The sequence below is a fragment of the Amia ocellicauda genome, chromosome 1, assembly GCF_036373705.1.
Source record: "Amia ocellicauda isolate fAmiCal2 chromosome 1, fAmiCal2.hap1, whole genome shotgun sequence".
Lineage (NCBI taxonomy): Eukaryota > Metazoa > Chordata > Actinopteri > Amiiformes > Amiidae > Amia > Amia ocellicauda.
The window spans coordinates 18,248,964-18,265,258 of NC_089850.1; the positions used below are offsets into that span (position 1 = coordinate 18,248,964).

General features: G+C 41.1%; 1 protein-coding gene across 1 annotated transcript in view; it reads right to left on the minus strand.

Moving 5' to 3' along the window:
• The window catches only part of crim1 (cysteine rich transmembrane BMP regulator 1 (chordin-like)), a 178,266-nt gene that overhangs the window by 80,892 nt on the left and 81,079 nt on the right, over positions 1 to 16,295 (minus strand). Inside the window, exon 5 of the mRNA XM_066697496.1 lies at positions 15,553 to 15,674. Within this exon, the coding sequence (XP_066553593.1) occupies positions 15,553 to 15,674 (122 nt within the window). The remainder of the gene's footprint in view (positions 1 to 15,552; positions 15,675 to 16,295) is intronic.

Here is a 16,295-nt window from a genome sequence, read left to right on the forward strand (position 1 = left end):
AAAAAATAAATGCTGCTATTGACAAACACAATCATGCCTTGTTAAAACAGCCATCTCAACAATACATTTGCAACACATCTGCTGTGATTGGGGGCCTTTTTTCCCCTTATTATTAGGATTATTTGTGCATGCTGTGGCTTTGCTTCGACACACGTGGAGACCGTGGACTCAGACCCATGCAGGACGGCCTCCTGCATCGTGCGACGGGCCCGGTGCCTCAGGGTGATGTATTTAGACTGTGCTCAGCCAGCACACCCTTTCATTGCAGAGGCAGCAGTCACCTGTCAAGCAGCTAAAATAGCTTTTAAGTCTCCCCGTGCAGAGGGATTAGTGGAGTCAGTCATTCCAGCACATTACTTTAGAGAACGGAGGAGAAAAAACAACCCTGCTAGCTTATGCACCAGCATTCAGTACAAATCATGACAATTCGCTTTTCTTTACGTATCCCAAACAAAAATGTGAGCGTAGGTACTGTACTGTCAAGATTCAGCACCAGTTGTTTTTAACGTGGCTTTGTAAAAGTTTCCCCTTGGAAACAAAATGTGCAAACTCGTGATCCCCACATCTGTACAGCTGCTGATGCCAAAGACAAAGAAGTAGGCAGACGAGAAGACTATTCTGAAAGACTGAATAGACGCATACAAATGAATAGAAGGGCGGCAGGTTCCTGCTAATGTGAAAGAAACTGAAAATCAGTATGCAGTGAAGAATAAGTCCACAGCGATTTTCAATACATGTGGCAGTGCCGTACATGCTGCGTTTATAGTGCCTCACGACAAAGACGTATTGTACAGCTAAGTCACCTGTAATGGAAAACTTGAACAGATTAGTAGCTGTGCTATATTTAAGAAGGAAAAACCATAGCACCAGCTAAAGAAAAAGCTTAACTTCCTCTGTATGGCATGAAAGGCTGTGTATGGAAGTTGTCAAGACTACCTGGCCATCTCTCTCTCTCTCTATCTCTGCAGGGCATTGCAATTCACAGGCTAGCTGAGCCGGTCCTGACTGCAGTAAAGGTCTTTTTTTGCAACCAACCACCCATGCTGAGGTTTCAATGTACCGCTATGGGTTCTTTCGCCCATTGCACTGTATCTCTAACAGAGCATTACATCTCTGCTCCCTGGCAGGATGTCAGTATCATCCAAACTGAGGATGTTGCGTCCTATTCATTAATTTTCCAGGTGGGATCGAGCCGCAACGTTAACTACTGCCTAACTGGCATCGTCGTCCCATTTCCCTCCCCAACATCACAGTCATGACAATGTAAAGGCTACAAACAATGAAATATTGAGGACTGATTTTATAGCCTGAGATGTATTTACTTACTTTTAAAGAAAAGTGATAGAAGTTCCTTTGCCAATCGATGCCGATCTTTACATATGTTTCAGTTTCGACATGCTTTGAGGCTCACTGTGTTTAAGACATTTAATGACCTCACATGAGGCTGCGATCTCACATGAGTCACCGAATCTGGGCTGCTTCTTCGGGCTACACTCTGGATGCTGGTTCATACGAGGGAGAACAAGAGCAGGATTGAGTCAAAAGTCTTCTCGGAGGCAGGAGGTTTTGCTGTGTTTATGCTTCGAGAGCTCAAAAAAAGAAGGTACCCTTAAAGCAGGGTTTTAATTTCATAGCTGAAAGGTTTGAACAAACGATACGATAGCAAAGTGTTTGTCTCATCACAACCTCTTTCTATCGCGCGCCTTCAGAAGCAGGCATTCGCATACGACTCTGAAATTGATTTGATAAAAAATTATAAAAAAGGAGGGGTTTCAAATTGAACTTTTTCTTTGAGAATAATCTGATTAACCTCCGAGGAGCCGGCACAAATAACCTTCATTAGCACGGAGGAGAAGGGCGTCTCCCTGTGGATTCCCTCACTGTTCCCTTTCCTCGGGATTCGTCGATGGCACAGGAGTGAAACCCAGCAGACCTGGCCCTTCTGCACCGATGGTTTCACTCCAGCTCCACTGGCATCAGTCCTCATTTAACTGCCTGTAATTTCTGCTCTGCACATTGTCTGGGGACTGGATGCTCTCACTGCTTTTACCTTAGGAAAGCAATAAGCAACTGGGTCACCTGTAGTTCAGAGATCATGTTTTTTACATGGGGGAAAAAATAGAAACAATCGCATCACTTTAACTCTGTGTGGGAGGAGAGAGTGATGTAAGCTCTTATTTACTGAAGCTTTTCTCTTTAAAATATATTTCTAAGAAAATTGTGTTCCTGCTTTTCTTTTCTTTTAATAAGGTGCACATTGCCGTTGATTACCTAACAAATTGGACTGCTTTTAGAAGAACCTTGATTAAAGCAAAAAACTATATTAGTCACAGACATGTAACAGTGTTTATGTGAATTGAAACCTTTCAGTTTATGACTTACAGTTTTTAATTATTGCTAATGCAGTTTGTTCTTTTTTTTTGTGAACTTCAAAACAATTTTGATTTGGTATTAAAAATGTTAAGTGACTTGCAGATTAAGAGCTGTACGGCTTGCTAAAATCAAAGCATAAATTTATCTTGAAGAACTTGAAGAAACATAAACCAAATACAAGGCCATATTTAAATCACACATTACATAAACTGGATTGAGCCAGTTAAAATCTCAAAAATCCTTTGAAATTGTTATTCAGAAATAGTTCCTAATTCTGTATCAAGGATTCAATAGCTAAATCATTTTGATAGGCTTATTTTCAGGTGTTTCTGTACCATAACCTTCTGGATTCCCTCCAGCGAACAACATAATTTGTGTAATTTCTATTCTGCTGTAGGAAAATGTTCTACATAATGAAGAATTAAACGACCCCACTCATGAAACAGATCCACAGACAATTTTAGTTAAAAACCAAAATGACTAAAGCACGTACACACTCTCTACACTATGTATTGCTCTGCTTTACCAGCTTAAAAATGTGAATGTGTGTATATATCGAATTACTGTATTACTATTTGATGTGAGTATCATGCAAGTCAGTGAATCTTAAATTAAGTTCTTCACTGTCTGCGTATATATTTTTTCAGGCTACACATAATAGCAATACATTTCCTTCTGGATTCTGCCGTGACTGGCTCTCGGTTTTCAACTAGACACCTGTGGCTTTAGTGCTCATCTGGAGAAGGCAATCAATTATTCAGTAAAAATTATATATATATATATATATATATATATATATATTGCATTTTTGTGAAGACTCATTTGAGCCGTTTCAGGCATAGGTTTTAAAAATTCCAGTGCAGCCACATGTTACCCCATATATACTCTCAATTCCATAAAACATTCAATAGCTCAATCTTCAAATCTGAGCGAAAAAGAGCAAACATTATGCGGCGTGCCATACATGAGCAGCGGGATGATTATTCCCTATTCCCCCTGAGAAGACGTGAAATTCTCCAGCAACACTACAGAGCAATTAGACCATCAGTGTGGTTCCAGCTGTTTCGCTTAATTGAATTTCTGTATTTTGACATTTGGAGTAGTGAACGGAAAATCACACTGTCGATAGTGGCTCCAGGCTTTCGTGGAGCCTCGGTTATAATGAATCAGACGGTGATATTTAGAGGTTTTAATTAGTTATTTTTTTAATTAATTATTTTGTCCCACACACCCCTACCCCACAAGGTAGCCTAGTATATGTTTGCTCCACTTTCAATGAGCTTCCTGCTGGGAAGGGTGTGAGGAGGCAATTGGATGGAAATGACAGGAGAGGTATGTCCTTAAAAAGAGCGTCCATTCATTATCCAGTCAGTGACTTCCACTAAACATGAAGGGCACAGGATCAATAGCACATCTTGGCACCCAAAGGATATACACTGATTTGCTTGTCGTTCCCCCCCCCCCCCCCCCCCTCCTTCCAGTTCAATGGGATGAACGTTCACAAAACAGGGATTGGACATTGATATAGGGGAATAGACGCTGACAGTTTAATCGCAATTTACAGGCTACAGTGGCTTCTCAAAATAGGAAAGTCAGAGTAAGTATTTACTTTTTCACACAATCGCACCTCACCCCCCCCACACACACACACCGTACTGTACAACCTTACAGCTCATGAAAAAACATTTACCTAATTTGCAAAAATTATCGTCAGCAGTTTCAAAAATGGAAATTACCACTTTCTATATGTATCTATGTGAGCATTTGTGCAAGTGTGTGTGTGATTTATAACATTTCCATCACCCCCACTTCAACATAATTGTCAAGCTTTTCAATTGGGAAATGTGAATCCTATTGGGGCCAGATGTTCAGACTGCTTTCTGATTTTGTATTTTGTCCTTTTATCATCCTTCTCCTTTGATGCTCTAGCCCTGCCCCTTCGCCGTCTCGGAGAAGTATCCTTGAAGCCCAGGGGAAATATACTGGCAGGGCAGTGTGAGGGTAAAGCAATGATAGAGAAATTGGCTACATATATCGTGCACTATCACTTCTCAGAATTCACTCACAGGAACTGGGAGTTTTTACTTCTTTCTTGCCATGGTTCCAGGCATAAAAGGCAAAAGCAAAGACCCAATATATCTTTCCTGCCTTTTAATAATTAATTTTGATACTTTTTAAATATATTAAGCTGAAGCGATCCTGATGTTTCTCAATAGATCCTGCCATTTCTCTGCACTTCCAGTTTGAAATGTAATGCAGCTGGTAATGGATTCCCTGGCTATGACAAAAGGGATTCTGTGATCAAGAGACAGCAGTTTATCTACATTCAATTAGAAACTTGTTCATTTTGCATAATGAAGAAAGATATCAAATTCTGAGCACAAACCATACATAACAGAAGGTTATCATTCAATAAAAAATAAAAAAAGTATTTTCCACTACAAAGAAGATAAGTACATGTTTTATTACATTTGCAAATATTAACGACTATATTTCATTAATACCCTCCTTCGCCATTGTTAGTCAACTTGGCTCGGAGCTACAGCTCTCATATAAATGCAGAGATGCCCTCCCAAACACGCTGTTCTCCTGTGGTCAACTTCTATAAAGGTTGACTTTGTGCCAAAATATGTTGCAAGAGGTGTCAGTTTTCTAGGTTTCAGCCGTGCATGTGTGCTATTAAAAAAATGAAACTCATTAAGTGGCACATTTTCAGGCTAAAAAGAATATTAGAGTTGAGTAAAATAGACCACGGAAGATCAGAGAACATTTCTTTCTTTCGCTGTTGTTTTCACTCGGTATGCGTCTGCATCAGATCAGAATCAAAAAAACGTCCTTTAAAGCTGCACCCTTGGAATGGCGTCCCAACATCTCAAGGACATGCCCCGCGGCAGCGAGTCTCAAATAGAGAACTTCCCAACGACAGCCTCCCCAAACGACTGGAAAAGTAGGTGAAGCACACCGGTGACCTTTCACACGCCGTTCAATCAGCGTAATCGTGCCATTTATCTTGGTGCTCTGTGTTTAATATGCCTGAAAAAATACTCTGACAAGAACAGAGATCTCTCATCTATAATACCAAATATAGAAGCCCACATTTCCACACTTAAAAAAGTGGTAGGCTCCCTACACTTGTAATGGCCTTACCATAGGTTATATACTATGCAGATATGGGGGTTGGGTGTTTTTTTTGGGGGGTGGTGGACAACAACAAACTGCCAGTGCTAATAAAATGATACGATAAGGTACCTATACAACATCTAGCACAATAAGCCCCAGCTGCAAAGCTGGGAGTCTATCACAGTGGTTCGAGGACAACAGCACTGAAAATCTAGCATCGAGTCCTGAGCCTAATTCCATAGAATGGCTCTGCGATGAACTGCAAATCAGGGATAGAGGCTCTCCCTGCACTACAAACTGCGTCTGCAGAGGATAAAGGCACAGGATTGGCCATCTACCTAAAGGATCATGGACGTGGACCCTAAGGAATATTACCAACACCAGTCTTTTTGGCATTTGTCTTCTGATGTCTTGTCCCAACACTTTTCATATATTCATTAAAACATGAAACTGATATATTCATTAGAACAGAAACTGAAGGGGGTATACTTCAGCATCTGGAGAAGCACGCTGGTGTATGCAAACATGAAGCCCCGGAGAAGAAGAATCTTGTTTATAAACAATCTCCTTCACCCTCCAGGTACCGGCATGTCTCAACTAGCACTTGATAACATAAGGTGATATCTGTTTGTACAGTCTAGCCCTACAATGCATAGCATTCATTCACAGACAGGGGCTGAGCAGACTCCAAAGACAAACACATTCCTGCACCGGGGCTCTAAGCTGGTCCTGAACTTCCCTGTCAGGAGATAAAATTAGTTCACAAGTAACTGTTACAGTGAGTTACTGCATGGCATGTCTCCTTTCAGCATGCAGTTTGATTGCAGAGTTATGCTGATGTCGGAGGGGGTGAATCAGTCTAGAGTTCAGTCTAGAGTTCATCCACAGTGAAGCTTAGGCAAGAAATGCAATGTAAGATCCCAGTGAAATCCAAGTAAAGCTGGGAGAGATGAGGTGAAGTATGAAACAGCCATGGAGCAACATGTCAAAGGAAAGTACATGAATGAGGAAACCCTTTGGAAGTTGCTCACATCACTGTGTAGACTGACGGTGGTAAACTTCCATGATAGTGGCCACCATGTTGTGCAATTTGAAATTGTATTCAAATTTTAGTCGCAGTGGTTATGGAAGCATGTCTGTGGTTTTCTGGAACCTTCCCCCAAACCTGTAAAGGGCTGGTTTGCCTGGTAACACAGCTGTGTGCTTTCCACAGCTATTGTCACGGTGCCAAGTCAGTCTCCAACACAACACTGGGGACACTGGTCCAGGCCAAGAGTTATATTTACCCTCCAAGCTCATCTCTGCTCTTGCTCTGTGTTGCTATGTCACCCACGGGGTTTACAAATGCAACCACGAAAATAAACTTTGCTGTTAAGGATGTCTTTCAGAGAAGGACCCCCGCAAAAAATCTCCCCTCCATCATAACCCTACTGACACTCAACAGTGCCCATGGCAAAGGGACTTTTCCACTGGACTGCGACAACTTCATGATTCCAAACTGTTCACAGAATACCATGAAAGGAAGAGTCTGGATCATCGCCTTTGGCATATTATGTCCCGTAATGTGTGTTTGGTTTGATAATCTCTTTGTGTTCTTCTTTAATCATTACTACTTAAGCCACACGATTTCGGCGTTCGATTTACAGCTGCAATTAACATTGCATAAATATCGTTCTTTTTTTTGTCTAATTAGACCCCACACAACTTAATGATAAAACAGACTCAAATATTATGAAAGCAAACACTCCTGAATTGATACTAATTAGCGCTTCATTCTTCATATGTGCCGAGCATACTGCTTACCTTACACTGACAGATTTGTGGAACAAAAAGCATTTTGTTTGTTGGAAGACGCCCCTTATTACATCAATTATTACACCATTGCAAAAGTACAGAAGATGGAGCCGGGAGGATTGGGGAATTGTGTAAAATGGCAACGTTTAAAATATGATCTGGGACACATAGTAATTAATTTGTTCATCCGGTGTTTTAGAGAATGAAGGGCTTTTTCCAGTCAATGAGTAAAAACAAGTGAATGCAACTTGCAGTAAATGGGCTTATTTTGAATGGGACAACAAGCAATAAAAACAAGCAAAGACAAAAATGCATTTGCACAAGGAACATTTAAAGGCAGGCAGATACTTCCTGTAGCAAACTAAGAACTCCCAGCCCTAGTCATTACAGACACTAAATTATAATTTCAGGATAAATAGTTACTGTGAAGGTTTCCCAAAGATGGGGCAGGAAATTACATAATGCTTTAGCAGTGAATACCACAGATGTGCTAGAGCATGTCATATCCAACCAAGTACTAACCTGTTCTCTACAATACACACGAAGCAAATCAAAAAGTCCACCATTGTAGCTTTCAAATGGTGACAGACTTAGAGAGAGCAATTGCAGGCCTTTAAATATTCCTAACCATTTCTAAAACACAGCATATCATTTTAATCTAAACATATAGGCAGATTACATTTTCAAATCTCTTTAGCGCTAACCATACAGGGATATGTCACTTTTATTCACTGAAATGTCGATTTAAAGGGATGCTTGTTCTTTCACACATGTCTCAAAAGGGAAAATTAAAATGGAGGAGAAAAATATTACAGGAGGCTGGAAAAATATCAAGATTTTTTTCTAAATAAAGTGACTTCACCCGGCAACTGGATTGAACGGATCACGAGGATCTGTCTAGTTATTGGGCCAAAATGTAAAACCTGATTTGAGTCCATGCATGAAATCCACATAAGATCAACATGACACAAGCAAATGTTAATATGAGGTGATTTAGTATGTATTCTTAATTTTTTTATCCGTAGAGGGATGTAAGGATGTACAAAAGGTGACAACAGCTTAATCTGCATGAGACCATCTCCCTTCCTGACGTTGGTAATTGCACTGCAATTTACAGCATCACGCCTTTGCTAGATACTTTGTTTGTTTTTTGTTTTTCCTGAAAGTCAGACCAAAAACACTGTTTAGAGAGTGGCTGCCTTCAGTTTCAATTACCCTTTTCTTCATAGCTGTCCTTGTTTCCCCTTTCCACAATGAAATTAGCTGCCATACCTGTGTGTAGCCACTCAGTGCAAAAGCCTGCCAACTGGGAAAGGAATAATCAGGGCTCTCTGTCCGTAGGGAAACATTTCCAAATGCTCTGATGGTGAAAACTTGGTTTAACTGGTGGATTACTGCCACGCTGAAAATGCAAAAAAAAAAAAAAAAAACGACAACCCAGTAGACACTGACTCTGCAGATAACACGAGAGTTTCCTCACCCCGATCAATTTAGATTACTTTACTTTCACAATCCAGCATATTGCTCAACAGATGGAGGCATCAATGTGCCATAAAGCCCACACTTTATGCTCCATAAGCCGAATGATTTATTTAGGAAATGTACAAACCAGCATTAAAGTAGCGGATAAAAAAATGTGTGAGTGTCATGATTAGCTCACTGATCCGGCGGAGGGACTTCAAAGCTGAGACTGAGTTCGATAATCTTTTGTGTCTGCTTGTCCTGCGTGTCCCCACCTGGCCATCGCAGTGTGCTCCTGGGAACGGAAGACTTTCCATACCAGACACCAAAGTTTAAACTTGGTTGGGAGTATTAGGCTACCCAAGAGGCTTCTGGGAAACTCTAAAAAAGAGATCACCTTCAGCCTTCTACTGTAACAGCCACGATGGACTGACACTTCCATTGCTCTGGACCTGAGTCTCTGTAAGGACTCTGTAAGTACTTCAGATGTAAGCAGTAACCTTCTCATAAATGTGGATGAAGTGCCAAGGATTTTTAGTGTGTGTGTTTTGTTTTATTCTAGCAACATGCTGTCATCTAATTTGTGATGTCGGTCAAAACACTAACCAAATAACAATATCACTAGCATGCTGAAATGATTGAATTTGAAAACACACTGCTTCACTTGGGGATTTTCAGAGGCCCCAGTGCTCCACATGGAAAAAGCAAGGTATAACCAAGAAGCAAAGCAATACAGAATATTTTGACTTGGTTTGAGAATACTCAACAGCATTGATCATCTTCTTATCTATCCATCAATCCATCTCTCTATCTTTTTATATGTACACACAGTCGAAGACAATATTCTCCTTCCTGTGTATGAGACACACAGAATACAAGTCAATGTCAGAGAGGAACAGTATAATAATATAATAAATCAGATGTTTGTAAAAATACATATTGGATCATTTATCACACTTCCCAACTCACACACCTTCCAACTCAATTAAAAAAATGTATGTCATTGAAATTAGGAAACACAGGGATGGGTTGGACTACTACTACTTTGTTGGTTTAAAGAAACAATTGGGTGCTGTGAGTGGGAACACAGACCCAGTTTGTAACCTCGGAGTGTGCATGTGAAATCCCACAAGAGTTCAGCCACTAGATAACCTGTTCATAAAAAAAATAAATCACTTTTCACATCCAGCTCTAGCGCACCAGCACTGTCAATATTTTACATGAGAGCGCTTTGTGCACCCTGCTCAGCCTTTACGAGTTCTGACAAGAGCAAGTGTCAGCCCCGGAGAGGCGCGATCACAGGGGTTGTGTTTAATGTAAAACTCGAGTCATTTGGATTTCTATCAGCTGTCGGCAGTAATGGGTACATAAATAATTCCTTGTAGAATTAACGGTGAACTGAGCATCGAGAGATGAGAAAAAAGGGGAAAATAGGTGTGAGATGTACTAGAGTGTTTTATTTTTTGCCTTTTAAAAGTTGAATGTCTTCACACGGTCATCCATCCAGAGAAAAATGATATCAAGGCAGTTCTTGGTGCACTGGTGAAGTACATGTTCGGTTTTTGTGTGTCTAGATCTATCTGTCTATCTATATAAACACACAGACACACATTTATACATATGCATAGAAATACATACATATATTTAAAGCCTCATGTTTGCAAATTTGAAAACTAACTAGGAAACAGTAGATGGGAACCTCCTACCTCTGCACTTTTTGCGTATTTTGCAAACTAATTAATAATTGTTATGTCCGGAGATATTCATTGGGAGAATGCATACAATTATGCATTGCTTGGAACCCAATGTTGTGACAATAGGGAGGATGTTTGTATTCCCATCTGGGCTTCCTTTCATGTAATCAGTCATTAATCTGTATCTACTTACTCCTACATTATCCGGTTATGCTATTTTGTGACCTCAGACGAGATGGATAATTTTGTGTGTACGTTCAAGGGCTGTATCAAAAAACTGCATCGACAAACAGTGGTCTCAACAACAAAAGGCTTAATTCATCTTGATTCATACCAGTAGCTAACGTATCATTATGGAGTGGATTTGGGCTATGACATACTGTTCCCACAACCACAGCAAAACTGCCTAATAACCCCCACCAAAGTAACCTTAAAACAACAAATAAAGGATGGGTGTGTGTTTGGGGGCGGGGGGGTGGAGGATTTAGGAACAAAAAACAAATTTCCATGATGTGAGCTACTGCTCAGTTAATGGCCAAATCAGAGTGCTGTGTTGAATGGTATGTCATGAGCTACGTTTAGAAGGTTCAGAAGCTACAATTTTACATTTTAAACATATATTGTTGCCATGCCACCACAAGCCTTTAAATATACTTTACCTCATTGGATGCCATATCGATGGAATGGCACAAAGGACTCTCTCCATACTGTGAGGATTCAAATGCACGCCTTTGAGAAAACGGGTACAAATCTGAAGGATGGACTGATTTGTATGCAAATGTGCGATCTCAACGAATGAAGCATTTACTGCAAGTGAGTTTCCATCCAAATAGCTCCCCTTGTACATCAAACTCTCTCATTCTCGCTGCCTTGCTTTACACAATGTGAGCAGAGCATCGACCATTCAGTTGGAGCCGCTGCTTACATTCACCTGGTTAGCCTTCTTTAAGCACTACAGGAGATTTAGTAGGAGCGATTTAAGTTCTGGATAGGATAAAGTAGAACCTATTTTGCATTCATCACATTACTTTAGACTTACAGGGGCATCTTTTCCCTTAAAAAGTTGAAGTTCTCAATTTATGACTGACTTTGAAATGGAGGACAAACACAAAGCATTAAAGATCAGGTCCCATAGTGTTGTCTCAACATCTAGGGGGAAATCAAATCCAAATTATGGTAATAACTTCTCTATTATAAAATACAGATAAGGTGGAGCACTCGTCTTAGATTAATATTCCCACAGTGCCTCGAGTCATTAATTGCTTATTAGCCAGAAGATTCTTTGGCAGGTACAGTAAAGTGGGAAAGTCTTTTAAAACAGCTTGTTCACAGATTGTTGGAATGGTTGGAATTCCTCCCAACTGTTTGCTTAAATACGGAGTCATAAGCAGAGATAGCACATATTAAATCTGGGGAAAATAAACCAAACATTATATACAAATAGAAAAATGAAAGTGCCTTATCTCCATTTAGTCATACACCGGACATTTCTCTCATGTCACAAACATGATTCAGCGTGCTTAGCAGTGCTGAGTAATTATGGAAGCTCCAGAGATAAATACTCCCTAATAAAACTGGCCATAAATTGTGTCTGAATGGGGCACTCGGAGGAAAGGATTTTTAGCTTGGATATTGCAAGACACTACCCAGACCACTTGAATCTGAAAGGATTTTAGGAGTTACACCTGTAGTCTCCTGATTTAACGTAGCACCTGTTCTATGAGTCAAATGGAGTCTCTTATAGCCAGGAAGTCAGATAAGCAGGATGCCGGTACACATGGGAGCCGGTTAACTGGAAGAACAGAAAATAGTCTCCAAGAGAACCCACACACTCCCTCACTCGCACATTAATTTACTCACATACTCTCGCACACAATAACGCGCACAATTTTAATTAGCAATGGCTGAGATTTTGCAATTTTTCATTTTTGGTTGGTTCTGAAGGCAGCAAGGAACGTGAAAAGCCTGGGGGATAGAGAGAGGATGTGCTTCTACAGTGAGGGAAAAAAGTATTTGATCCCCTGCTGATTTTGTACGTTTGCCCACTGACAAAGAAATGATCAGTCTATAATTTTAATGGTAGGTGTATTTTAACAGTGACAGACAGAATAACAACAAAAAAATCCAGAAAAACGCATTTCAAAAAAGTTATAAATTGATTTGCATGTTAATGAGGGAAATAAGTATTTGATCCCCTATCAATCAGCAAGATTTCTGGCTCCCAGGTGTCTTTTATACAGGTAACGAGCTGAGATTAGGAGCACTCTCTTAAAGGGACTGCTCCTAATCTCAGCTCGTTACCTGTATAAAAGACACCTGTCCACAGAAGCAATCGATCAATCAGATTCCAAACTCTCCACCATGGCCAAGACCAAAGAGCTGTCCAAGGATGTCAGGGACAAGACTGTAGACCTACACAAGGCTGGAATGGGCTACAAGACCATCGCCAAGCAGCTTGGTGAGAAGGTGACAGTTGGTGTGATTATTCGCAAATGGAAGAAACACAAAATAACTGTCAGTCTCCCTCGGTCTGGGGCTCCATGCAAGATCTCACCTCGTGGAGTTTCAATGATCATGAGAACGGTGAGGAATCAGCCCAGAACTACACAGGAGGATCTTGTTAATGATCTCAAGGCAGCTGGGACCATAGTCACCAAGAAAACAATTGGTAACACTACGCCGTGAAGGACTGAAATCCTGCAGCGCCCGCAAGGTCCCCCTGCTCAAGAAAGCACATGTACAGGCCCGTCTGAAGTTTGCCAATGAACATCTGAATGATTCAGAGGAGAACTGGGTGACATCAACTCAACTCGCCGTGTTTGGAGGAGGAGGAATGACCCCAAGAACACCATCCCCACCGTCAAACATGGAGGTGGAAACATTATGCTTTGGGGGTGTTTTTCTGCTAAGGGGACAGGACAACTGCACCGCATCAAAGGGACGATGGACGGGGCCATGTACCGTCAAATCTTGGGTGAGAACCTCCTTCCCTCAGCCAGGGCATTGAAAATGGGTCGTGGATGGATATTCCAGCATGACAATGACCCAAAACACACAGCCAAGGCAACAAAGGAGTGGCTCAAGAAGAAGCACATTAAGGTCCTGGAGTGGCCTAGCCAGTCTCCAGACCTTAATCCCATAGAAACTCTGTGGAGGGAGCTGAAGGTTCGAGTTGCCAAACGTCAGCCTCGAAACCTTAATGACTTGGAGAGGATCTGCAAAGAGGAGTGGGACAAAATCCCTCCTGAGATGTGTGCAAACCTGGTGGCCAACTACAAGAAACGTCTGACCTCTGTGATTGCCAACAAGGGTTTTGCCACCAAGTACTAAGTCGAAGGGGTCAAATACTTATTTCCCTCATTAACATGCAAATCAATTTATAACTTTTTTGAAATGCGTTTTTCTGGATTTTGTTGTTGTTATTCTGTCTCTCACTGTTAAAATACACCTACCATTAAAATTATAGACTGATCATTTCTTTGTCAGTGGGCAAACGTACAAAATCAGCAGGGGATCAAATACTTTTTTCCCTCACTGTATATGTTTTCACAGTTTTTAAAAAGGGACTTCCTACTTACTTTCTACTGGTAAGCATGCAAGAACCTTTTATTAAAACATAAGTGAACCCTTGCGATTACGGTTGGGAGCTTATCAGCCCAACTGACTGTGCAAAACAAAGATCCCTGCTACCTGGTCAACATCCATTATAGAATCCTATGGCCATTTGCACAAGTGACTTTAATTAAAGAGAAATCAATAACAGCAAAAGCTCAATATGGCCCTGGGGTGAGTCAAAAAACATCAGCACAATGGGTGACCCTAGAGAAACTCCTACAGTTGGGTGAATTCTCAGTTAAAGGCCCATTCCAATCAAAGCTGGACATAAAGGAGGTCAGAAATACCCAACCTTGCCCCAAGCGATCTACAACAGCCACAACATTCAGTCCCGGAGCGGCTGAGTTCACTTCTGCCAGTAGACTGAGCTTCCTGAAGCTGCCTTACACAGAATAGGGATGATGCTTCAGGGGCATCATCACAGCCTTTACTCATTTAATACATTTTAATTATTTTAATCTAACATGGTTGTTGCCCTTGAAGCTTCCCAGAATCACCGTCTAAGAACACAACATGATGATTTGTTGGTTATTCTGAAACGTAGGTTTAAATCAGCTGTGCGTCCCAGTCTAAACTCTATTGCAAACGGATCTTAAGGTGTCTTGACTCAAACTGATCTTAAAGGATCTTACCATAGTCCTAAATCTTAATACTATTAAACTATTAACCCAAACACTAATTCCAACAGTAAGACTTAAATCTAATCCTTTAACTCTAACCCAACTCAAACACTGACTGTAAACCACCACCAAAACATTTTCAACAATATATACCCATATTCCTGTATACCCATACAGTTAATATGAAACTGGTTGAGTGCAAAGCTGTATCTCTAAAGTTGCATTAGTTTCCATTTTGTCACAGCCCACCTCTTACTCTTTTCCTCTCATTCATTTCAGAAATATCCTTATCAAGGCTCTTCACCCTTCAATAAAACACATTTTCAACCATCATAAACTCAAAAGCATAAAAAGCCTTCCAACTCACTCTTAAGTTATATGTAACAAGCTCAGCTATGGCAATAAACCCAGTATCTACTGCAGATGCAGACTGTGACTATTTTAAATTGATATGCTGTGCGTCTGGCTATCACCTTACAATGCAATTCGGAAGAGAGAACATTGCAGCCCATGTGCGCTTGACAGTATGAATTATATAGTCAGAAACAGCACTCCCCTATAAATTGCACACAGTATCAAAATACATCTCAGAAGAGTCTCCTTGCACAAATGTGTCTGGTATAGCCTTGAAGTATGCTGTAGATATGATGTTGTGAGGGTTATTTAGGAAAAAGGGCACCAGGCAATTTACTGTAGATAAGAATTGAAAAAAATTGAATTTGGCAAAACTTTTCCTTGCACTCTGTCTGTTGTTGGGCCAGAAGCTTCTTCCATTCTGCCCTATAACCTATAAAAGCTGCAGATGTGAGGAATTGAGAGCTTTGCCGTTTCCCCACTTGGATCTCGCAGCGCAGCGAAGGGAAGCACAGTCTTACCGTTGATGCACTCGAAGACATCGCAGCACTTGCCCGGAGTGCCGTCGCCGCGGGAGACGGCGTGGGGCGAACTTCCGGTGGCACACTGAGGGAAGCCGCACATGCTGGGCAGACACTCACACCTGGGGAGAAAGGGCAGTCAGCATCAGACAACCACTCGGCACATCCCCCCAAAGCAAGTATGATGCAGATCCCCAGATTCATTAAAGGGGATGGTTGACGGCATTTGCTATCTATATCTATTTATATTTATATGTATATCATAAGGAATAGAAATAGATGAAGTATCGCATGAGAAAGACCTAGGAGTCTATGTGGACTCCTCACTTTCTCCATCCAAACAATGTGGGGAAGCAATAAAAAAGGCAAAGAGACTGTTAGGGTATATTGTCAAAAGTGTAGAATTGAGAACAAGGGCAGTAATGTTCAGACTGTACAATGCACTAGTTAGAGCTCATCTGGATACTGTGTGCAGTTCTGGGCTCCACACTTCAAGAAAGATATCGCTGCTCTAGAGGCAGTTCAGAGGAGAGCAACCAGACTTATTCCAGGTCTGAAGGGAATGTCCTACTGAGAGACTGAGGACCTGAACCTTTTCACCCTGTAACAGAGGTGGGGACTTGATTCAAGTCTTCAAAATCATGAAAGGCATCGACCACATCAAACCAGAGGAGCTTTTCCAGATCAGCAGGGACACATGCACCCGGGGACACAAATGGAAATTGGGCTTCAAGGCATTCAAG